Here is a 26,132-nt window from a genome sequence, read left to right as displayed (position 1 = left end):
TCTTATTATCAAGCGCTGCACAGAATGATAAATCAAATATACAGATATAAGAAAGAAAGTTGGCTTTTCAGACGTTACTTGTCACTAAAACGAGCCACAGGAACAGCCAGCCCACACAGGATGCATGTAGCATTTGTGAAATAAAGAGTGAAAATGCTTGACATCTAGCATAGCCATCAAAGCACCACAACGATCTGGAAAAACAGCTTTTGTCATGAGGGAAACAGCTTTAACGGCAAGTTTATCTCGGCAAAACAAACCCAGGGTGACAATTGTGGTCGCGCAGCATATTCCTGTAAAATAAATCTGATTCACTAAAATGAATACCCCCCATTTCCTGCTAATCGCTGCGTGCATACTTCTTATGCTGCAACCGTATAACCTGAAACCACAACTGTAGTTCGTCACGCTACTTTTATCTTGGCTGAACATATTTATGCTTGAATGTAGATCTTTCAACTAGAAAGCTCAGCTCTCATGACACCCAGCCTTCAGAAAAAAACGACTAAAGCTTTATTTAGATGTTCTGACAATGCTTTTAAATATTATTGATGTTGAAATGTTTTAAATACTGATACCACAAATGTTGTATTTGGTAAGATAGCAGAATCGAATACATGATACTAATATGGTTACTATAAATAAGATATAATTTACCTCCCAAAATAGCCAAATTAAAGAACATTTCATGAAACTCTGCAGTCACAATCAGCATCATGAATAGCACTTTTTAGCACTGCATACATTGACATAGCTTGTCAAACTCTTTGAATAAGGATCTGTAAGCAACAACTGCTTTGGTGAGATTTGATGTGTTGATTTACAGCAGCGTTCACTTCACAGATTTGAGCAGTAAGATGTTGAAGATCCCCATGAAGCTTTTTTTGGACTTAGTTTGAAATAGTCTGTCGCATTAATTGATATATTTTTATAAGAATTTATTTTTGTTTTTCTCTCTTAAAATATATAAAATGCCATGCCATTCTTTGTTAAGAACTACATTGCTATTAAATGAATAGTATAAATAACTATATTAATATGATAATTCTGTTCACCATTTTACTGGTTATAAACAAGTTTCACTTTCTTACTGCTGTTGAACATGAAATTATATTTTGAAGAAAGCTGAAAACCATTGACTTCCATAGTATTTGTTTTTCCTTCTATGGGAGTCAATTGCTACAGGTTTCCAGCTCTTTTCAAAATATAATTTCATGTTCAACAGAATAAAGAAACTCTTTGAGGGTGACACTTGAGGGTGAGTAAATAATAAGCAAATCTTCATTTTTGAGTGAACCCTAAAACCCTTACCCAAATGGTAATTCTAGGCTGAAAGTGAAACCTAAAATTCTGAACGCACTTGGGTAAAAACTAAAAATGCTTTGCAATAATTATTTATTATTTTATTAATACTTTATTAAAATGTTATTTATTATGAAGTTAAAATATACTGCTTTAACAAAAACACAAGCCAATAAAAAAAGCACATTTTATTGGCAGTAACAATTTACTGTGAACGAGTCGAGGGGTGTCATTTTGTGAGAGGTCTTCATAAAGGTAACTGGGTCTACATGTTATTGCTGCAAGGACAATCCTAGTCAAAATTCAGAACTCAAAGATGGGAGCATCCAAATGGGTTTTTATATTAAATTCTAATAATCTTAAAAGAATAGTTCCACCAAAAATTTACTCATCATTTACTTCCTAAAGTGTCTCCGAACCTTCAGTTTGTAAATTCAGTTGAACACAAAAGAAGGTATTTTGAGGAGAGTTGAAAACCTGTAACCACTGACTACCATAGTAGGAAAACAACCACCATGCAAGTCAATGGCTACAAGTTCTCCACTTTGTTCAAAACATCTTCTTTTGTTTTCAATAGAACAGAGAAGCTAATAAAGATTCGGAAGGAAGTTAAAAATTGAGTAAAGAGACCGAACATTCAGATTTAGATAAACTATTTTAATCATTACATTAGATTAGATTAGATTAAACTTTATTGTCATTACACATGTACAAGGCAACGACATGGGCTGCATCCAAAATCACCTACTACTCAGTAGGTACTGCATTTGAATTTAAACATACTACTCTGCCGTTAGAAAAGTACATACTATACAGTATGAATGTCAGTAGTACGAATGTAACTCGGACGCATTACATCTGCCATTTTGTCATCATCACGTGACCTACCCGCATCAGATGCAGTTCTCTCGTGGTACATCATGCGATAGCGTAGCATCCATCTAATGCGCACTTCAGAATCCCGCCGTAGGTAGTACAGTATGTCATCCGGGTACTTCTTACACACTGTTTTTCGAATACTATGCGTTCCGACATACTACCCGGCTTGCAACTGTTTTTAGCGTACTATATATTACTGAATGGTGCGATTTCGGATGCAGCTATGCAGTTTAGGTCTAACCAGGACTGCAATCCCAGCAACTGCAGGATAAAAGTATAAGTTATAAGCGCAATTATCAAAAACTGTGGGTATTATCTACAAATGGATGTACCATGAACATAATATATACGTTGTTTTAATGCAGCTTTTACAAGTAGTATTAATGCATCATAAAGTTACCATTTTCCTGTGCACATTTTGTGAGTTCTTGAAAGTAAAACGGCATAAAGTAGCAAGAAAGCATGTTGCGACATCAGTGCAGGCACTCAGTGAATAAGCTCAGAGCTTCTCTCCTGAACAGCAGGCCTTATAAGGCAGAAGAGGAGATTTGCGGAGGATCTGATTGGGGGGCTGCTTGTTCTGGAGGAGCACGAGCATGAATGAGCCTCAGGGGGAGAACAGCACACCCACAGCATGTGCTAACACACACACAAACATCCCTGAGCCACGGCTACACATCATACAGCTACAGCACAAAAGAGTTGGAAATAAAACGCTCGAGTATGCAGCATGTCAGAATCTGGGCAATGGAATGTGGAAAAGAGTGGAATATATACTATATACACACACCCTGGCTTTCAAAAGGTGGGGTCAGTAAGACTGCAGACAAAAGAAATCATCAATTTAAGTGAGCAAGAATGACATTAATATTGAAAAAGATTTCTATTTCAAATAAATGCCATTGCTTTGTATTTAACGCTCAAAGCATTCTGAACATGAGGCATTGTGATACAAATACAATAAAACTGGTTTTAACATTGATAATTAAACATATTGAGCATTATTATTTAGCAACTTTACTTCAAACTATTCTAAAGTCTGGGGAGACACTGAAAAGAAAACTATTCTGGAGTCTGGGGACACACTTCATTGGATTTACAATTTAGAGTAAATGGTTGCAAACTATTTATATGGGCTGAATTTAAACAAACAAATTCAATTTAGTAATGTTTAACTTATTTGTTAAACAAAGAGAAAACTAAAGTCATTGCATTTAGGAACAGAGATGAGGTTCTCAAGGTGAATGCGTACCTTGGCTCTAAGGGTCAAACAACAAAAAACAAGGTCAAGAATCTTGGTGTGACTCTGGAGTCAGATATGAGGTTCAGTAGTCATGTCTAAGCAGTAACTAAATCAGCATACTATCATCTCAATAACATTGTAAGAATTAGACGCTTTATTTCCAGTGAAGACTTAGAGAAACTTGTTTATGCTTTTATCAGCAGCAAGGTGGATTACTGTAACGGCCTCACCACTGGGCTTCCCAAAAAGACAATCAGAGAGTTGCAGCTGATCCAGAACACTGCTGCCAGGATTCTGACCAGAACCAGGAAATCGGAGCACGTCACACCTGTCCTCAGGTCTTTACATTGGCTCCCAGTTCAATTGAGAATATATTTTGAAGTATTATTACTGGTCTATAAATCACAAAATGGCCTAGAACCTCAATACATTACAGATATGCTCACACGGAATACAAACCCAACAGATCACTAAGATCATAAGGATCAAATAAACTAGAAATTACAAGAGTTCAGTCAAAGCAGGATAAATCCGTGCCCCCCGCTGCTGAAATCAGCTTCCAGAAATGATCAGATGTGCTCCAACATTAGGCACCGTCAAATCAAGACTGAAAACACATCTGTTTAGCTGTGCCTTTACTGAATGAGCACTGTGCTACGTCCGACAGATCACACTATTACATCTTTCTTTTCTTTTTCATTCTTTTCTTTTTCATTCTTTTTCAAACTGCTTTAACACATTTTAATGTGTTTTTATCTGTTTTAGTCACTTTTATTATACTTGCTATTATATTATTTCTTATACATGCTTTATATTCTTGTTTATGTAAAGCACTTTGAATTGCCACTGTGTATGAAATGTGCTTAATAAACAAACTTGCCTTGCCTTAATTGGTTTGATTAAATTCAGCCCATATAAATTGTTATAGCCCATATAATTGCAACCAGTTATCTTAAAATTAAACATTCACCTTTAGTAAATTCAATGAATCCATTTTTTTCAGTGGGCAATTCAGCTTTCACATGAACAATTTACATTTTGAAATAAAAATTATATATATATATATATATATATATATATATATATATATATATATATATATATATATATATATATACATACATATACATATACATATATATACATATACATATACATATACATATATATACATATACATATATATATATATATATATATATATATATATATATATATATATATATACATACATATACATATATATATACATATACATATACATATACATATACATATATATATATATATATACATATACATATATATATATACATATACATATACATATATATATATACATATACATATACATATATATATATACATATATATATATATATATATATATATATATATATATATATATATATATATATATATATATATATATATATATATATATAATATAATATATATTTTACTATTACTTGCTTTAAAGTAAAAAAAAAAAACAGCAGTTTTGCTTGTAATTTATTTCCCATAAGATATAAAAAAACGCCATGCCATTGTGTTAAGAAGTACATTTCAATTAAAGGGACAGTCCATCAAAATATAAAAATTCTGTCACCATTTACTCATTCTTTACTGGTTCCAAACCTGATTGACTTTCTTACTGCTGTTGAAAATAAAATGTTTTGAAGAAAGCTGGAAACATGTAACCACTGACTTCCACAGTATTTGTTTTTCATACTAAGGGAGCCGATTGTAACAGGTTTTCAGCTTTCTTTGATATATCATTGTGTTCAACAGAATAAAGAAACTCATAATGGTTTGAAACCATTGAGGGTGAGCAAATAAAGTAGCAATTTTTTATTTTAAGATGAACCCTAACCCAAACGGTAATTCTAGACCAAAAATAAAAGCTAAAATTCTGAATGCACTAGACTAAAAACCAAAAATGCTTTGCGATAATTATTTATTATTTTATTAATGCTTTACTAAAATGTTATTTATTATTAACTTAATTTACACAGATTTAACAAAATCACAAGGAAATAAACTTAACGAGAATAATAGATTTAAGAGGTTAACAAACCTCACAGATTACTTTTTCTAACGTAAAACAGCAGCAGCAAGTTGGACATTATGAAAGTTACATTAAAAATGAACTAAATATGTCATTACATAAACCTTGCGTGCAAAATCAAGAGTTCTGGAAAACATGCTGCAGCTGCTGCAGTCTATCAAAGCCAATCTGAAAAACATGGATCCGTGGAAAATAAACAGTGCAAACACAAGCCAGTCTATTGAGCTAGAAAGAAGGAAAAGTTGGCAGATCTGCATGTGAAAGCAGCGACTAACCCAATCTCAGAGAAAAAAAAACTGCATTTTTTGAAATGTGCAAAAGCATTAAAAAAAAAAGAACAATCTGGGTCAAATATGAACTGTACCACATTTCAAATTCGAAGGATCTGGGTCTAGCCAATGAGCATCTTGGATTCACTATGAAGGGTGGAGCCACAAAGGCAGTGGAGAGGGAAAAGTGTGTCAGTTATACAACTTTTCATCTTCACATGAGGTAAAAAAAGAGAAAGAGAAGGGCAGAGGAGAGGACGTGTCCTCGCCACTGAGCACAGGAACTTGAGGGCATGCATCAGAGAGACACGGAGGAAAACCTGAAATATGAGCAGTCAAGCCATTAACGGGGCACTGGAATTCTGGAGCTTTCCACAGCCACGGACAAATGTGGGTTAGACAGCTGCAAACTTCTGCTTACACAATGATAAAAGCATGCAGGCACATTAAACCGCCACACAAACAGACAGAAAGATTACCCTTAATATTCAGTATACAGGCCCAACAGCATGGCTTTTAAGGTCTGTTCGTACCAAGCACGAGAACTATAAATATAATAATAAAAGTAGTGTTCTGTAAATGGTTCTAAATATAAAACAACAGCAGATATAAGGATGAAAATGTACAGAAACAACATCATTGAGATAATTGAGAACTTTTTTTTTTTACAAAGTTAATAAATGATAACACTGACAGCCAATCAGAATCAACTGAAATATGAAGGGCTCGTGGAATTAAAAGCTACAGACGACATTCTGAATATGCCCTGCTTTAGGTTAAGCGCTTTTTGCAAAAATTAAGTGGTTACTCCATGGGAAAAAAAATCATAAAAATACATAGAAGTTATGCACTAATAATAACCTTTATTTAACCAGGTAAGTCAATTGAGAACCAGTTTTCATTTACAATGACGACTTGGCCAAGAGGCAACATATAAAGCAGATACGAAGCAGCAGAGACACAACACAATAAAAATTTCACAGATGCAGATACCACATATAAAATCAAGGAGAAACTAAAAACAAGCACAGTGATCTTGTACTATTAACTGGACTGAATTTTTAAAGGATGATAGTGGAATAAAAGCATTGAGCTTTAAGATCTGCTGCAGATAATTCCAAGCAACTGAAAACTGAAAAGAGCAGCGACCAAATGAAGTTTGAGGTATACAAAGGTTAATAAAACTACTGGAGAACAGATTTTGACATGCTTTCTGAATGTTAAGAAAGCAAGTATGGCTGACATCATTAAGGTATTAAAAATAAAAGTACCTAAGGTGTCCAGAGCTAGTTTCAGCATTTTTGTGTTGCCTCATGAGAAAATGTTGTGGAAAATATTTATTTTTATTTGACTACACTGATTATGATTGCTAAATTCATTTGAAATAAAAATTCACTAATCAGATGAACTATTAGCACACTAGTTACGGTTACAAGGAGGTAACAGTGAATGAAAATCATAAACTAAAATAAAATGATTTTTATCGTTCATCAGTGTGAATGGACGCAAACATATTTGTCATTATGTTTAACAAGTAATCATGCTTGAATCAGGTCTTTAGAGTACAAATTGTTGTATAATGGACTTTCCACAGCAATAATGAAGTAAAATCTGTAAAGTGTTTTTTGGAAAGACAATTTAAAAATGTTCACCCTTCATACGAGAAAAGAAAGAAAGAAAAAAAAAAAAAAAAAAGACTAAAAACGCTGCACTATAGATGCCAGGATAGTCACTTTGTAAAGAGAAACTAAACACCTCTACACATACAGTCCTGTAGTCCTGTCATTGTTATTTTGGTTGTCAAACCCTCAAAAAAGATATATAATAATCATCAATTATCTGTGCTCACCATACTTTCAAAGCAAAATCAACTATTTTAAAGGTGCTGCATGTAAGTTTTTGACTCTTCTAACGCATGAAACCCCAATAATATGTTAGCAGATATTTCAGAATCATGCTAAGTGAACATTCTTGTTCATCTGAAAAACAATACTGAAGTCAGTAGAAGATACAGAAGATATTCTGCTTTGAAAATGGGCATTCCGTGCTGGAACGCTGACTTTGCTTTGGTTCTTTTAACCCGCCCAATGCCAGTTTAGCAAATTATATTTCAGCACCCTGGGTCGCCGGAAAACCTCATATTTCATTCATTCATTCATTCATTCATTCATTCATTCATTCATTCAGAGCGGCTCTGAAAGCATGCGTCTGTGACTGAAATGCGACCTCCAGTGGACAGTAGCAGACTGTGAAATGAGATGCAGAGTTCCACATGAGGTTATTAATAAGCAAATACTACAAATATTACAATCGTAAACATTGGGTGAGCAGGTTACATTGCAACCCTGCATCCTAAAAACACGCGGCATGACGTGATACGCAGTGATAAGCAATTTGGCTGTTTGCACCAGACGAAACATGACCAAAATTTAAATTCAGCCATTCAGAAGCACAGAATATGCCCTTACTCATGAAATGGTAAGGTTTATCATCTAATTAATTTAACATTATTAAATATACATGCTGAAATCACTGATACGTGTTTAGTTCTTAAGTTCAATTTCAAACGGTTTATTTTATTTTCAAGATCTGAGGTGAACTATCTGCTGCTGCTTTCAGTAGTATGGCAATAAATGTCATGTAAAATGGCATTAAAACTCACATTATTAGCATTTAACACTGAATAAAGGACATGAGGTGTACCTGAGGTGATCAGTCAGTTTTCTGTTGTTCAGCTCTAAGAAATACAAGCCATTTCTAATATATAAATTCAAGATGTTGGTTAGGACAAAAACTCCTTTTAATATGGAAAATATTCTTATCGTGTGTCGTTGCTTTTATATAGCACGCGATTTAGGCCTTTAGGCTCGATGGTCAGACACGCTCCCTTTGTTCGTCAATCTGGCAACCTGTCCTTGCGTTTGTTTTGATTCAGAAATGTAATACCTGGTTCAATCACTGGGTAAAAACTTACATACTGCAACTTTAATAGAGATTTAAAAAAGGACCGGAATTGTAATGAAACTGATAAATATTTCTCTACTAACATTTTGCATTGAGTTTAAGTTGGTCATGTGAGTTTGCTAAGATTCTTCTGTCTGGTTTGGACAGATTTCTGTGCGAGTTGTGTTACATCAGTTCACAGTACATCACTATGCTATTACCAATAGACAATAAATATATTTTGCACTTAAGTCAAACTGTCTTTATTTAATAGGGCTTTTTATAATGTGGATTGTGTCCAAGAAGCTTAACATGGATGAAGAATAGAGAATAAAAAGCCATACCATTAGTTCAGAATTGTGGAATCATTCCTGCATATCAGCTAGGCAGCAGGGTTTCGGTAAAAACCTGGTTAAATTGAACACAAATGTCACTTCTGAAGTTTAATTAAGTTCAATTTAATACAAATATCACTGTTTAAGGATGACCAGCTCCATCTGCCACAACCAAGCAAAACAGATGGGAATTGTTTGTAATTTTATGAATCTGACCACAGCTTGAAAAATAAGTCTAACCCTTTATAAACCAAATTAAATTGGGGGAAAAACATTTCTCGCAATATTACAAAATTTCAGTGGAACGGTTGCCAAAAGAAGTTTCAATTTCTACAGAAGTACAGTGTGCCATCACATTTCTAGAGAAATCAAAACAAAGGCTTATGACGCAAAAAGATTTTTCATGATTTGACCTTTGAAAAGCACATCTGTTTAGTTACCAGCTCAGATGTTTAACCACCAAGCCACAGCACCGACCGCACTTTTCAGACTATAATACACCCATTATCAGGCAGGCGGTTGCGTTTTTAGATCTATCCATCGAAAGAAGAAATTTGTTCCCAAGAAGCACGGCTTTGGAAAAGTCCGCACGATGCTGGCCAAGTCATGAGAGCCCAGTTCTTCATTTCGAAAGGAATGCCAAACTGAGTGCCAGGAGGAGGAAGTGAATCTGGGTCACGTTATGGAATCACACTAACACAACTGTTTTCAATTTCCCCCATATCCAGTCCTGTAACTCCACCATTAGGAAGTAGCACAGGAGAGGAAAATGGAGGTCCTGCCTGATGGCACACTTAATCTATCAGTGGTGTCGAGAGGAAGGCCAAAGACGTGGGCGTTCTCCAGCTCCCAATCTCCCGCCCTGCTGATGGCTGCTGCAGAAGTGTAAGGCGGGATAATCAGCAGCAGATGTGAGGCAAAATAAAACTGCATAGACATCGCAGAACAACAGCACCACCCAGAGGACTGCACGTACAGGACAGAACACGAAAATACCTGATGACAGGTCAATGTCTTCTAAAGACACTACCATGAAAGTGAAAATTGACAACTTTTACTTTTAATGTAATGGTTATTATTATGATTTATCCATGTACTTGTTTTTTTTTTTATCACATTCCCTCAATCTTTATTCAAAATAAATTTCTCTTGCAACTGCAACGTCATCACTTCTCTTTCCTAATCTGCATTTACTGGTGTGGGAGTGGGACAACCTGTCACTCAGATGAGATACTTCTATAGCAGACTAACCAAACAATCAATTCCTGATAGAGAGAATTGAATGTTCCACCCTACAATTCGTCTTGTTCAAAAAACGTTTATTTATTAGCAACTTCAAGGGGAAAGCCTTTGGCAAAGACATTTCAATCAGAGTGCTGTTTACAGCAGAGATGCCAAAACTTTTTCTCATGAAATGACAAAAACCAAACTTGATTTTGGGCTGAGAGCCGAAGGTATAAACTATTACAATCTGTGTTAATTTCATTGACATTAAGTTCATTAATTTCATAGATTTTTTTGTCAAAATTTTTGCACAAAAAATTCCATTATTTGTCACTTATATGCCCCAGTAAATTTCATTAGGGTGAAAACGAAAGTTGTTGGCGTAGTGTTTACTTTCTATAGAAGCTGCAGTCAAACGTATGTTTGTGGTAACGTTTTTGCCGTTTCAAAGAAAAGATGTAGGTTGAAGCGCTGTGTTATTTTTCCATTGAGCTTGTGTTCAAAGTATGAAATGCAATTTTATGAAATGCAAAGATGCAATTTACTGGAAGTTTTATGGAAGATACCACTGTATTGAAGTGCTTATATCATCAATACACAAGTTGAGTTGTACATGCGGCAGTTAAACGTTCACTTGAACACTTACTTCATGCAAGCACATTCAAATCAAGTCTCAAATCTTTTTAAGTGCCCTTTGTAGTTGAGGCAGAATGAATTTCACACCTTAAGGCTAAGTGCAACATTAAAAAGCAAGGCTGATTTCTGCACATGACATGGTCTGAACACAACAATGCATTTTTTTGGCATTCTGCTCACCACTACACTCTTCCTAATCTTCTTGTTTGTAGGAGGTATGGAAGGCATGCTAAAATTGTGTATGTATCCATTATGCTTGTGACTTTGATAAATTATTCAACTTGGCATCATCCGGTCTTCTTTTTTCTGCATTTCTTCTCTAGACTGAACTTTTTTATTTGTACATTTTTTTTATCTCGCTGTGACTTATCAGAACAATCTCTTTTCTCAGACACCAAAGATAAACATTTTGCATCCATTTACTTTCAGGAACACTTTTTAAAACAGCTTATTGTGTTATAGCATCACCTGTCTCGTCCTGCAGCAGCTCCAACACATTCTTGCCATTGACATGCACAGCCTTTACGTAGCATTAAGTGTTTTCTAATAAACAAGCATTTGATTTGATTTGATTTTAATAGAAGAATTATTTGAACTGCAGTTTATTCAGTCTGATCTCATGAGAAAACGTAAGTATTATACGTTTTGTCAGTTTAGTGGCTAATTCGTACAAATTCGTACGAGTTCAGTCATACGAAATTGTACAATTTTAATAAGGAGGCGTGGCACCTAACCCACCCCTAAACTCAATCGTCATTGGGGGATGAGCAAATGGTTCTAAATTGTACGAATTAGATCGTATGAATTCATACGAATTAGCCACTAGATCAAAAAGATACGAATTGCTGTGAGATTGTGCTGGTTTATTAGGAAAGAAGTACCAAAAATGTTTAAAAATAGCAACTTACGAGTATATTGTGCTTCAGTCAGTCAGAAATTTCACTAATTCAGGGCAAAATGCTTCTGTATTAGTTCTCTTAATTTACATCATGATGGTTCAGCTGTATGACAAGAAAGAGTGCTGCTTTATCAGCATGAAATGTTCATTAAGCAAAATAATATGAAGAATTAATAAGAAAAATCTGATTATTGTATTATTAATTTTCATAAATCATGTTTGTTACTATTAATACACAAAAAATATATAAATGATTGCAAATGAACTCAAGATTAGTGTGGATGTTTTGGTCCAAGTCAATCATCAGTCAATCTCTAATATTTATCTCAGTATACATTATAAGTTAACATTTCTAAAGCCCTACTTCATCTTATAATCAATTACGCATTCAGGTTAGAAACAACCCAAGGCTCAGGTCTAAATTCTAAAGCTTCATTACATCATTATACTAAAGCATCACTTTGGTCACTATATTCACCCAAATGGGCAACCCTGACCTAACACTATAGTTAATTCCTAACCACAACCGCTTTTTATCATCATCTAACAAGAGGAAAATAATAATGCAAATGTATCTGCTTCAGAATAACAGTAACTCGAAACATACTTTACAGTGCAGGCCTTCCGCATTTGTTTATTATTTTAAATGTGACTGAGGCTCAAATACAGACAGAAAGAGATAAAAGTCGAGGTTGTCAGACAAATGGAAAGATAGCCCTGACAAAACGCAGACCACTCTAGCATTGCTTTCGGGCCTGTTGAGAAAGTAGCTGTGAGTTCAGAGTCCTTGACGTGTTCGGCCTGTCAGCTGAAATTCACTAACGCACAGACGGACTGACAGCTCTCGGAGTCCTGGCACTGCCTGACACATTCCTCACAGCCAAACACTGATAAGACTGAGACAAAACATCAAACGTACTTGTAACCAGTGTTGGAGATGCTACCATCCAACTTGTCAAGCAAATGAACTGCTCCTGGAAATACTACAGACAACATTTAAAGCAATCTAAAATCTCCTTCTAAAAACAAACATAAAACACATCTGATTACAATTTTGAATGATAGAAATTTAAATGGGTCAAAATGGGTGTCACGATGTTTGAAGAACACTACATTTTAAGACTTCTTAATAGGCATGGGACGATAACTGGTTTGAAGGTTTACTGTGGTTTGGAAAAGTCATGGTTTAAAACCGCAACAATTTTCTTTTATACCATTCCTGTGGTATATGTACTTTTTAAATGTGTTTTTATGACTATTTTTAGTTTTTAGGACAACAGTATCTCCAGCAGAAAAGGACCCTCCACTTCAAAAGCTACTGATCAGCCCACGATTGAGCAAACATCTGAAATCCAACATCCAGCATGCTATTGACCTGAACAGTGCAGTTGCTTTATGTCTAAATAAAAGCAAGATATCCAAAGATGCCTTTTCAAGTTTCAACTAATGAAGACAGCAGAACTCAACGATTTATTTTCAATAATTAGCCTAACATACTGTTTCACAATATTTTAAATGTTTCTTAAAATAAAATATGGGGAAAGAAGTTGTTTTTTTTACCCAGACATTAAAATAGGAACATTTTTAGAACAGTAATCACAATATTGTCATACCGTGATATGTTTATCCAAGGTTATCATACCATCAGACACCGGCCCATGCCTACTTCTTATAAGCTAAATATTTTATCTTTTTTAAGTCTCCTACATTCATTAAAGCTGAATTGATTTATTCAACAATACGGTAACTAGTAAGCATTATTAACAAGAAAACTATGTGAAATGTTATTATTACCATGTTATTATTTTCCATGTGAAAACATTTTGAAATGTAAATTATTCAATTAATGATAAAGTTAAATTTGTCATAAAACATTGTGCTTACTATTTGCTTTGAAACTATGGTATATTTTTCAGTATTCTTAAATAAACATAATTAAAGAACATCGTATCTGTAAAATTAAAAGTTGTTTTTGCAACTTTTGAAAAGAAAGAAATTTTACTAACCGTAAACTCAAACTATGACTCTATGATTTTTGTAATTTTAAAGGTCCTGTGGAGAGCTTTGAAATCTGCATTTTTATTCAATGTTTGACACAATCTTAATTGAAACACAAAGAGAGGGTGGAAATTGCAGAAATTGAAGAGAGTGAACCCCCTCCCCTTTTTTAGAAACAACCAAGAGCGTTTTGTTTTTAATCAGAGCTCTGCCAGTGAAAATGGTTTCAAGTGAAAAGCAAATGAGAAGCATTTGGAAGGGGGCGGGGCATGTCAGACACTAGAGAGCATTGGTTGGTTATGATCTGATGAGAAACTGTAGTATGGGTTGACGTGAATAAAACCGATGCTCTGTACAGGCGGAAGTGACAAACTACAAGCTTTGCATGTTTATATTCTCTAAACACAAATATTGTGAGTGTTTTAAAGAACACTATTTTATAAATATGCTGAAGATTAATAATACTAACATTTAAAAAAAAAAAAACTTTATTTTAATTTCATGGGACATTTAACAGCTTTTCCAGGCGTGGAAAGAGAAAAAAAAGAAACCTATTTACTCAATTCTTTAGTTCAATGCTTTAAACCATAAAGTCTGTTGTGATAACTACTACAATCAAGATTTTAGTGATTATCAGAGACATTTACTGTATTTCACAAATTAAGAAACCATTTTTACCAACCAACTAATTCAATAAGACGACTGTAAAATGTGACTCATACCAACAATATACTGTTTTGTCACTATTTCTTGACAAAAAAACTAATAGCTATTGCTAAAAAAACTAAAAGCTTTATTTTGAAAACAGCTGAACTATAACAACATTGCCAAAATCATTTATCCTAGATCAGTAACTCCATGTCATGTAATAAACAACTGATTCTATTCAGCGTGTTTTCCAACCCAGGTTGTGGTTTGTGATTCATATCCTGGAGGTATAATTCACTTTTGCCCTGTTATAATTTCCAAAACATCACGAGACAGTGATATACCAGAATACTGATTCATCTAGTGGTGAACTTCCCAACTTGGGTTAAGCTCTGTTTGGGGTTCAGAGTGCTGAATATTTATAGCAGACATGATGAATTGCTGTCTCTGTTCTTGCCCTGACCTGACTAATTCCAGCAGAGTAAACGCTGCCAATGAAAAAAAAAACATTACTTTCACATCCACTTGCTCATAATGAGGCCCGAGAATGCAAACTACAGACTGGCCCCTTAAATGGCCCCATGGCGCCACCAAGTGTCTGCTTGGAGGCAAAGAGATAGAAGTGGACAGAGAGCACTAATCCATTCCAGATCATAAGCAGTTTCAGAGAATGACACACAAACACTTATATGTATCCAGAAACTCAGACTAACCTTTCGGCAGCGAGGGTTCGGGCAACTGAATAAAGAAACATCTTTATCCAAAAGTGCTGGGAAGTTACAAAATGGACACCTTGAAAACAAAAAGTGAGGAAAATAATCAGAATAAAAAAATCATTTGAAACTAAAAGACTTTACTTTCTTTTTCCCTAGGAAAATTCTGTTTCTCATTTAAAACTAATGGGGAACACTTTAGACCAATTCTCACTGTTAACTAGTGGCTTATTACTAGGGCTTTTTTTACTTTTACTATTACTTTTTTGCTATTTCTGTCTTATTCTACATGCTTTATCCTACCCAACACCTTAACTCAACTACTACCTTAATAACCATTAATAAGCACAGTTATTATACTATTATGATTGTTTATTTTAGTCCTGGGCAAAAAATAATCGTAATTAAATCGAATCCAAAATATATATATTTTTTAAATCACATAAAATGTGTGTGTGTGTGTTGTGAATATTTATCATGTTTATATAAATACACACATGCCTGCATCTATTTAAGATTAAGTTTATTTATATGAAGACATAAAATATGTATGAAGAGTTTAGATGCAAAAACCTCTAAATGCCGTCTGTAATTTTCCTCTAATATGAGCATTTTTATCAGGCTCCTGTGTGTATGTTCAGTAACATCACTTTTACGGTAAAGAATAAGTCCTTTTCCTGGTCTTTAAAGTAAAGTATATCAACATAGACAAAGGAGGCTTAGAAAAGGGTTAATTTTTGTTTGTTTTTGTTCATATGTATGTGATACAAATTATATTTGAATTTAAATATTTACACAAAATTCTTTTTTTATGCATGTGTTTTTATTATATATACCTAATAAATATACAGTTGAAGTCAGAATTATTAGCCCCCTGAATTATTAGCCCCACTATTTATTTTTTCCCCAATTTCTGTTTAACGAAGAGAAGATTTTATCAACACATTTCTAAACACAATAGTTTTAATAACTCATTTCTAATAACTGATTTATTTTATCTTTGCCATGATGACAGTAAATAATATTTGACTAGATATTTTTCAAGTCACTTCTATACAGTTTAAAGTGACATTTAAAGGCTTAACTAGGTTAATTAGGTTAACTAGGCAGATTAGAGTAATTAGGCAAGTTATTGTATAATGATGGTTTGTTCTGTAGACTATTGAAAAATATATATAACTTAAAGGGGCTAATATTTTTACCTTAAAATGGTTTTTAAAAATTAAAGGCTGCTTTTATTCTAGCCAAAATAAAACAAATAAGACTTTCTTCAGAGGAAAAAATATTATCAGACATACTGTGAAAATGTCCTTGCTCTGATAAACATCATTGGGGAAATATTTAAAAAGAAAAAACAATTTAAGAGGGGGCTAATAATTCTGACTTCAACTGTTTATACAAAACACACATATCTTACGTAAACGCAAACTTTTATTTTGATTGTGATTAATTTTTTCCCAGTACAAATTTATTCATGTAGACTCAACATTTTGTTCCATTTTATGTCGACACATGAGTAAAGCTCAACTTGACCTGAGCAAATTAGGATTTTTAGCCAAAATTCATAGTTAATAGCAAGGATTGTAGCTTAAAATAAAGTGTGACCGAACTATGAGACAGCTTTTGAAAAGTTCCAGTAGCATGGGCAACTTATCAAGTTAACTTTTCTTAACCTTCTAAAAAAGAGCAACCTAAACATTCTACAAAGCATCCTTTTTTGTGTTAAACATAAACAATGTTATGCAGCTTTCAATCAATATGGGTTAGGCCCGGAACACACTAGACAATTTTCTAATTGTATCTAAAACCGTGGGAGACCAAAGGCACAGGATTAATTCCACAGATAATAAGTAATAATTATACCACATAATTAAGCATTGTGCAAATCGGGCCAAAAAAAACAGGCCTAACATTAAAAAGAGTTGAACTCACCTGACCAGTTCATCAGCACAGGTGGCTGCTACGGCCTCCTCTGCCTGCCGCTCATAATATTTGCAAAGAATGTTTTCAGGTAAAACTTTCTCCAGCTCACTGTTAGGGAAGGAACAGGTGCAGTTCCCATCCATACAACTCAACTCTGACTGCAAACAAACATAAGAAAACACTTTGAATTAAAGCTGTAATATGAAATAAGCTGTTAGAGTGCCAATGGTTACATACTTCAGTCTTTCCTAAACCAAAATAAACTGTACTGACAGGCACAGACTACACAACATTTTTGTCTGTTGTGATGGTGACTTAGTAAGATTTTGTGACTTTCTTGCTTTGTTGTGAATGACAAGCATGTTGATTTTTGACCAATCATTGCTTGCATTTTTAAACAATGTCCATAATGTCACCAAGGAGGCAGAACTACTGTTTGACTGATCTAGAAACAGTAATAAACAAATAATTGTCAGTGAAGCGCTGACTTTTTTAAACTGGTTGTATTATTATACTTGCATAATTCCATCTAGCAGCAGTGATTTCATTATCTCATGAAACAGTTTCAGTGCTCATACATGTTTAAAGGCCTCAAATACACATTTTTTAAATACTCTTAGTATTAGCCACTAAATCACAGACTTTAATTTGTCACCTACCATTTTAGCCACTAGATGACAGCACAAGACCCCTTATGATTTAATCATCGCATTTGTAAGACCTTTGTTTGTTTTTCTTTTTTACTATTTAAAGTCAGTGGAATAGCACTTAAAATTCATCTGAATGTCGGCCACAGTGTTGTAGTGTTGTAGTGGTTAGTGCGTCGACACATGCGCTCCAGTGTACACGGCGACCCGAGTTTGATTCCCGCCTCGTGGTCCTATGCCGATCCTTTCCCTCTCTCTGCTCCCCATGCTTTCCTGTCAATACTCTCTACTGTCCCATACATTAAAGGTGAAAACCCCGAAAAAAAATATTATAAAAAAAATTTAAAAAATTGTCACATCTTGACATGGTATAAACTCTGATTTATCTGATTAAAATCTGATTTAGTCCCAGCCTGTCACTTCATTAATTTACACATTATATTTTCCAGTTTTCCATACATTTCTTTAGGGTCAGCCTTAAATTTTGCATTGTCATACATCTAAACTACCTATATGTCAAAAAGGTTGCCAAATGCTCGAACCCTGTCAATCGTTGCTTACGGCTATATTTAGGGGTTCAAGCACGTACTGCTGAAAGCCTATTGTTTTTGTTAGGATTTATATTATTATTTTTATTATTACTATTTTACTTCTGCCATAATTGCTATTGCTAAAAATGGCTTTTAAAAATAAATTCTGCAAGTTGATTAATAGACATTTATATTATGTGACCAACAATGGGTCTTAAGGGTCAATTTTTGATAATTGAGATTTAATTGTCATAAAAGATGAAAATTAAACTTTGGTGAAAACTTGAAATCTGAGGGTTTAAAAAAAATCTAAATATAAAAAAAATGCTTTTAAAATTGTTCAAATAAGTTCTTAGTTATGCATGTTACTATTCAGAAATTAAACTTCGATATATCTATGGTAGTAAATTAAAAATTTTTCCTTTTGGCATGAGAGAAAAATCTATTATTTTGACTATTATCTATTATGATTTTTTGCCTATTTCTACAAATATACCCATACATCTTAAGACTGGGTTTGTCCTCCAGGGTCACAGACTGAATAACATTTGTTTGAAATGAATTCTTTTTTTTTCTATTCATAAAATTATCTTTAAAAAATGAATCAAAGATTTCAGTTTCTTAAGCAGTAAATCAGCATCTGAGACTGGTTTTCTGAAGGATTGTGTAACACTGAAGACCAAAGTAATGACTTCTAAAAAGTTTTTAAAAAAGTATAAAAAGTTAAAAAAAAAATAATAATAATAATTTCAAATATCAGCATGTTACTTTTGATCAAATAAATGTAGCCTTGGATATCTTGTTCCTATCCCAAACCTTTGATCAGCATATGCACATAAATGCTTTTTAGGTTTCACAACAATTAAAGTTCATTTAAACTGCTACTATTATTTGTGATTTGATTTTGTAGTAGATTTGGAATATAAGCCATTGCACATTCTTTGTAGAACTTGCCTCTGATTATATATCCGAAAGCACATTGTACATTCATTTTGAAAACTTTAAATAAACATGTCACAAATAAATAAATAAATAAATTTCATTTAAACAGTACATCTTTAGTTTATCACTATTTAGGAAAACAAAATGAAAGAAAGACAGGATAAAAAGGGAAAGAACTCAAAAGGCACAGAGCAAAGTGAAAGCAAAATCTTATGATAATGTCTGTGATCACACATTTCCAGTAACCCACGTCTAAAGAAACTGAAAGTCTGTTCTCCACCCTGCAGTCACACGACGTACCCTTCCTGAGCCAAACACTGCCTCTTGGGCGTATTTCACCAAGCACTCCTTGCAGAAAAGATGGCCATCTGTACACTGGGTCATCTCCTCAAAGGCAAACTCCCCACAGCAGCAGCCACACTCAATCAACTGCCCGTCCTGAGAGAAGAGGTTCAAAGTGTCACAAGCTTTTAAATCAGCATATTATGTGGCAGAATGTTGTCCTTCTAGGGCTGGGTGAAATGATAAACATCTCATATCACACGCTGTTAATGATATAAATCACAATATAGTACCATTTTTGCTTAATTCAATCAAGTAATAGTGTATATAAATATATTATATCTTTATATATTTATACAACAGTTCTGTCTGGTTCTTGAATCTGACTGACTAATAGCCGTGTGAAATTCTGCATTACTACAACAATACAGCCTCCTCGCCCTTCTGTATTATCCGTCCACATAGAGTGACAGCAGATCAATAAACTCACTACAGTTTGACAAAAATGACTGCTGTTGGACAACATAATGTACTTTTGAGGCTTTTTGAGTTGTTTAGATTGTATATCCAGTTTATTTATAAGGATTGTGCCTATTTTAAATATTTATAATTTCGGAGATACAGCGCGTCAGCATCCATCAGCCTGTCTTACTGAGTAGACCAAAGACGGTTGAGGTTGTCCATCCACAAGATGGCGACAGAGACTGCATAATAAGCCCTTAGAAGAGAAAAACGGCATAATTTCCAACTACAGATGATCAAATCATTATAAACCTGGTCACATGCTACAAGCCGATCTCTCTCTTTTGTATGTTGTAGTGCTGTATTTATACCATTGTAATTGTAGTGTACTGAATGTGAGATGGGAGCAATTGTCTCTGCTGTTCTGACGTCAGCTGCAGATGTGAAAAAATGGCGGAACAAAGTAGTTCCTCATACAAAAGGGTTTTTAGACTCTCATATTTGATTTTTTTTTTTATATACACGATTATGCCATCGAACTTTTGTATAAATGCATTATCACATGAGTAGCAGTGCAATAGGGCTGTATATCATCACCAGTGCCAATATACAGCCATATCGCACTGCTACTCGTGTGATATTGCTCATATATCTATGAGTGCTTTATATTTAATCAATATTTATTTTGTATTTCTATTTTTATTTAACATAAGCCCTGAAGTACTAAAAGTGTGCAAATGTGATCACGGAGTACACTTTAAAATGTAAAAATTTAAAATAAATATTAATAAAATAGAAAACACTTTTCAAAAACGAATGATTACAGGTCCTTCAAAAAAAAAAAAACATTGCTAAATAAAATTCTAAATGTAAACGCAATTTCAATATAGCAACTTTCTCACAAGGCTGTTTTTCATGTTTCTGTCTGCATCCTCATAAGTGCGTGTAGTATTGCGCTCATATAAATTTTTTTTTAAAAGTATTACCTTAAACCAGGGATTCTCAACCAGTGGGCCTCAGCAATCCTGCAGGTGGGGCGCGAGATAGCTTAAAGTTAACTCTTAATATTATACTATAATTTCTGTATTTCATTATTGATATGTTTTATTAAAATAATCGAAGTAATGCACTTTCTATTGTTCTCTGATTGATTACTTCAAACTCGCCGCAAAAACAACCTCATGATCTCGTCTGCAACTATATATATATATATATATATATATATATATATATATATATATATATATATATATATATATATATATATATATATATATATATATATATATATATATGTACACACATATACATACATGCATAGTTTTAATATATAGTATATATTATATAGTTTTAATTTAATATATAATTAAATTTAAATATAATTATATATTTTCATAAAATGCTGATAATAGAAAATAATAGAGGGGACTACAAATGTAGAATTTATATAAATATATATATTTGTTAATAAATAAAGGTTTAAACGAGCATTTCATACAAACATTTTAGAGAAAATGTCAGACAGGTGGGCCTTCAAAATTCATTCGGAGAAAAAAGTGGGCCCTGAAGTATAAAAAGGTTGAGAATCCCACTCCTAAACAATGTATTTTGAGACGCAACAAAATAAATTATATCAAAAAATATGAAATTACTAACTTTTATTTTGTCCCTGGAAAAAGTTTTGTGTAGTATGACTGAATGAATTAATACAAATTACAACACAACGCTCAAATTTAAAACAGATGAGCTGCAGTTTGTTTCTTATGGCGTGGCATTAACAAAGCTGTTTTTTTCCCACCCACCTTTTGATACTGCTCCTCGTTGACTTGCAAAGCCAAAAGAAAATCTTCATGCTAAAAGCAGCAGAAGTGAAAATATTATTATAATCACTAAACAAATGAACATCCTGTCAAGCTCAGTTGGTCACAGCAAGATATTTCTCAGGGCAATTTCAGGAGGAAGTGTGGCAAATAAATTGAAGAAGTGAGCCGTGTGAGATACCTCAGCCATTTCCTTGGCTTTCTGCTCGTAAAACTGCAGCTCTTTCACGAGAGACGCCTCCAGTGTAGTCTCATTACCTCGGCTCCACCTGCGATTCTTCTCCAAAAAGTACATCTTTCTCTCCAGTTTAAAAGAACCTAGGATTAATGAGCCATAATGAGCATTTCACGTTCTGTCTGGTTTGATGGTGCATTTGAGAGGCATACGAAAGCCAAAAACACATAGTCACCCTGCTCAAATTTGAAGTCTATGCAGGCACGCTCATTTGGCTCTCTCCTTCTCTTCTTCTTCCCTGAGGGGTCAGTGGAGTTCTCTTGCCACTTCTTAAGGGCTTCGAATAAGGCCTTCAAGAGATATCAGATATATTAATGTCGTACAAAATCTAGTTGTCAAACAATATAGGCTCTTCCATGGTTGATGCCTGTGCCATTATGGAGATAATAGTGTCGAACTTAAAGGGCTACATGAATTTAGCCAAAAATTTTAATTCTGTTAATAAATACTCACTTATATCATTGCAATCTCTTGAGACCTTTGTTCATCTTCAGAATATAAATTAAGATATTTTGGATGAAATCTGAGAGCTCTCTACAGTTCATAAACAGAAATGGTTATGCAATAATGAAAGTGAAAGTACCTGCCCTCATTACATCAGTAGCGGACCTGGTTGAAACCACAGGCAGAATACAGAGAGCGAATCATTACTGATGTAATGGGGGCGGGTAATTTTACTTTTCACTGCTACAGCCCCTCACCTCTGCTTGTGTTCAAGCCAAACTAAGATAGTCACGTTTGTTCTTATGGCCGGTTTTTACATTATTCATACATGTTGACAGATCGAGTTGATCGACTTGATAAGGGAATATGTCTTGACATAATCCACACAGACGTGACTTAGTAAAGTGTGAAGTCATGTATGATTTTAATCGCTGCATTAGTCTGAATGTAAATGTCCTCATCAGGCAGCGCGAGAGAGAGGACCACAGCGCATCAAACGAAAGGTATTAACAAAAGAAAAATACACAACTCAGGACACTTAAATGCTTGTATTTGTTGTATTTGCAGCAGCTCTGCGATGCACGTCCACAACTTCATGCATTAAGTTAAATTAGGCTGTCCAGTCTCTGTGTTCAGTCTGTTACAATCATGGTTGAAACCCAGACAGGCAGCGTAATGCAGAGAGTGGAGCAAAGCGCATCAAACGATCGGTAATTAAAAGGGGAAAAAAGAAAAATAGAATAAATATTTATATACTTTTATATTAGACACACATCTGATGCTTGTTTTTGCAGCAGCTACACGTCCACAGCTTCACACATTGGGTTAAATTAGGCTTTACAGTCTCCTTTACTGCCATTGTATCCCTTCAGCTGAGGGAACGGAACCAACCCCGTGACGTCAGACACAGCGGCATTTCAAGATGGCGACGCCCTAGGTCTAAAATCTATGGTAAAACATGCCGCTTTCTTCTAAATGGTTACATTAATTGAGTTTGTTTAATATATTTTCATTTAAGTAGAATCCAATTTACTAAATAAGTTAACCTTGACTCAGTGCTTCATTTCCCCTTTAAAGCCATATTCAGATAAAACTTTTTTTTTTGCTTTTAAAAAAAGACACTCAATAATATTTGATAATAAAACATACTGCTCACCTTTCGGGTGATTGCATAGTGTCCTTTGAGGCAATTCAGTGCCCATTTGATATCCTGACAGCTCAACATTCTGAAGTCACCCATCAGCATGTCTGCAGCCTGAACGACAACCTCTGGGCCAACAGTCTTAAGTTTGAAATAATCAAAATAATTTTCACTCTCCTGCATGACAGAGAAAAAACAAGCACAACATATCAAATCAGTTGCATTTCTTTTAAATTTTGAGAATCCACAGTATCAAAACCCTAACAAAATACGTGCAAACCTGCGTCTCAGAATCGTTCGTCTCGAGGAGAACACTACTTTGAGTCAAAACTGAGTTTGCTTTCTTCGGATAGTCAGGATTTTCCAACAATATATTGCATATTCTGTGAATTAAAAAGCATTTCTTATAAAGATTACATGTGAACTAAGTATTTTTAAACCAAAAATGAGCAGAAAATGGTTTGTGCTTACACATTTAAATCTTTCAGGTCACCTCTCTCTATCAATTCTGCTACATATGCATCCTGCACATCGGGAAAGAGGTCCATCTGAAAAATCATATTAAAACAAACCCTTAGTGTACAGTAAAAACAATACTGCAAATACAACAATACTGATTGAACATTAGGTGCCGATCACAAAACTCACCACCCCCTTCACCAGGAGATCGAGGGACGTCCTGTGAGGGTCCTGCGGTATTAGGGGTTCTCTGGGCACTGACGGTCCAGGCCTCTCATTGTCAGCCAGTGCGGGTAATTGTGCAGGGATAACAGGAGCCAATGGCTGCTCGTCTCGTCTGACCTCTACTAATACAGTCTCTTGTGGCGTCCGAGGTCTTTTTATGGTCCTTTCATTTCTCGGCCAAACAACAACTTCGATTTTATGGCCCGAGTCTGACTGACCTGATTCAGTGGTGGAAGGAGGTGAAAATGCAGAATTGGCCTGATTCACTGAGTTTGTGCTAGATGAAGGGTCCGTTTGAAGAGGCAGTAAGTCCTTATCACGCAACGGAGGTCTGCGCAAGGCATGTTCTCTAGATGTCGAAGGTACAGCATTCTGGTCCGTGGTTAAGACACCTATGGCTTGGTTTCCTAATGTAGGATGTGCGGCGACTACAGAAGGAGGATGAGCGTGTGTGCTGGTAGGATGTCTGCAGGATCCAGATGCCAGGCTTTGGAAAGTGCTCGCACCCCACTTGGCAGCAGGTCGGATAAGCTCACGATGAGGTGAGGGCTGGGGCTGCCAGATGGAAAGAGAGGGCTTGAATAATATTTGAACAACCACTGCTCATGGCCTTTTAGCGCAGTACTTACATATCAATTCTCTAGACTCCTAGTACTTTTTAAGGTAGTGATATACTTACAGCTAAATTTTTTTAACTTCTATTATCACACACTGTATGTTTTGACCTGCTTTCTTTTGCTTACGGTTATTTTTGTTAATATGGTTTAATTATCATTTTTTACAATAGCTTTGCTTTAATAGGAGATTAACTTTCCATTTATGTGTAGTTAACTGAAGATCTGAGAGACCTTTAGACAGACTTGGCTACTGTGCATAGTTATAGATACATGGCAATAACTATTTTTTAAATATAATTGTTTTTAAGAAAGGTTTTGTTGAATAAAAAGAGCACGTATACAGCTATCTTTTTCATGTTTTGACATTAATTAACATTTGTGGCTAAGAAATAATTATTTATTTAGTTTTGGTGTGGTCAGAGATAAATTTGGTGAATCCTTAGTGTTGAGCCCTGAAAAGTCATGTGAAATAAAAACTAATTGCAATGCACAGAAATGAATGAGGAGGCATGTGGACATAACACAAAGACTGAATCAAGCAATTTTAGCGTGTCAAACTCAAATTTATGCATATAAAATATATTTTCCCAACAACAAAATTGTGGCTATTTAAAATGACGAGTAGCTAGTAATGTTGGAAATCTACTAGCCACAGCGGCTGGTGATCAAAAAAGTTTATGTCAAGCCCTGGTCAATAATGCAAACATAATATTGATTAACAGAAACAAATCGCTCCAGTTACCTCCAAGATGCTGACTTCTTCCTCCTCTTCATCATCCTTGACTACAACAGTGCCGTTTGGTACAAATCTAACAGGTTCATCATCAGAATCCGATGATGAGGATATTGTTATGTAGGACGTCCTAGTCCTAACCCTTTTAGCTGCCAAATAAACCAACATGAATCAATACAAATCGGTCAGGATTTTCAGATTAGTACATTTACATATAAATAGATGAAATGTAAAATAAAGCCATGATGGTGTGAGTACCTTGACTGCGATGGGTGTTGAAGCTAGCCAGGTGGATGACATCATCATCACTGGACCCGTCAGCCATGATAAGACACACAGACTCCCTGAGTCGTCCACCGTCTCCCTCTCACACAAACACCCATGCACACACAGAAATCTGAAATGAGAAGCACAAGTCAACATCAAAGCCTTCACATTAAAGGGGTCCTGAAACAACAAATCAAAATTCCACTGATCTTTTGACATACAAGAAGCCATGAACTATAAAAAACCTCC

General features: G+C 34.6%; 1 protein-coding gene across 1 annotated transcript in view; it reads right to left on the bottom strand.

The window, feature by feature from the left end:
• rnf216 (ring finger protein 216) overlaps window positions 1-26,132 on the bottom strand; it is a 61,803-nt gene that overhangs the window by 29,358 nt on the left and 6,313 nt on the right. Inside the window, exons 2-13 of the mRNA XM_056453971.1 lie at window positions 25,875-26,013; window positions 25,626-25,765; window positions 24,231-24,821; window positions 24,054-24,130; window positions 23,863-23,965; window positions 23,598-23,759; window positions 22,173-22,287; window positions 21,944-22,080; window positions 21,745-21,795; window positions 19,499-19,636; window positions 17,089-17,237; window positions 15,157-15,235 (exon numbers count right to left, since the gene is read on the bottom strand). Coding sequence (XP_056309946.1) covers window positions 15,157-15,235; window positions 17,089-17,237; window positions 19,499-19,636; window positions 21,745-21,795; window positions 21,944-22,080; window positions 22,173-22,287; window positions 23,598-23,759; window positions 23,863-23,965; window positions 24,054-24,130; window positions 24,231-24,821; window positions 25,626-25,765; window positions 25,875-25,941 — 1,809 coding nt within the window. The 5' untranslated portion in view covers window positions 25,942-26,013. The remainder of the gene's footprint in view (window positions 1-15,156; window positions 15,236-17,088; window positions 17,238-19,498; window positions 19,637-21,744; window positions 21,796-21,943; window positions 22,081-22,172; window positions 22,288-23,597; window positions 23,760-23,862; window positions 23,966-24,053; window positions 24,131-24,230; window positions 24,822-25,625; window positions 25,766-25,874; window positions 26,014-26,132) is intronic.

Source organism: Danio aesculapii, chromosome 3 (genome assembly GCF_903798145.1).
Source record: "Danio aesculapii chromosome 3, fDanAes4.1, whole genome shotgun sequence".
Lineage (NCBI taxonomy): Eukaryota > Metazoa > Chordata > Actinopteri > Cypriniformes > Danionidae > Danio > Danio aesculapii.
The sequence above is the reverse complement of the archived record's forward strand: the minus strand, read 5'-3'. Positions and strand labels throughout refer to the sequence as shown.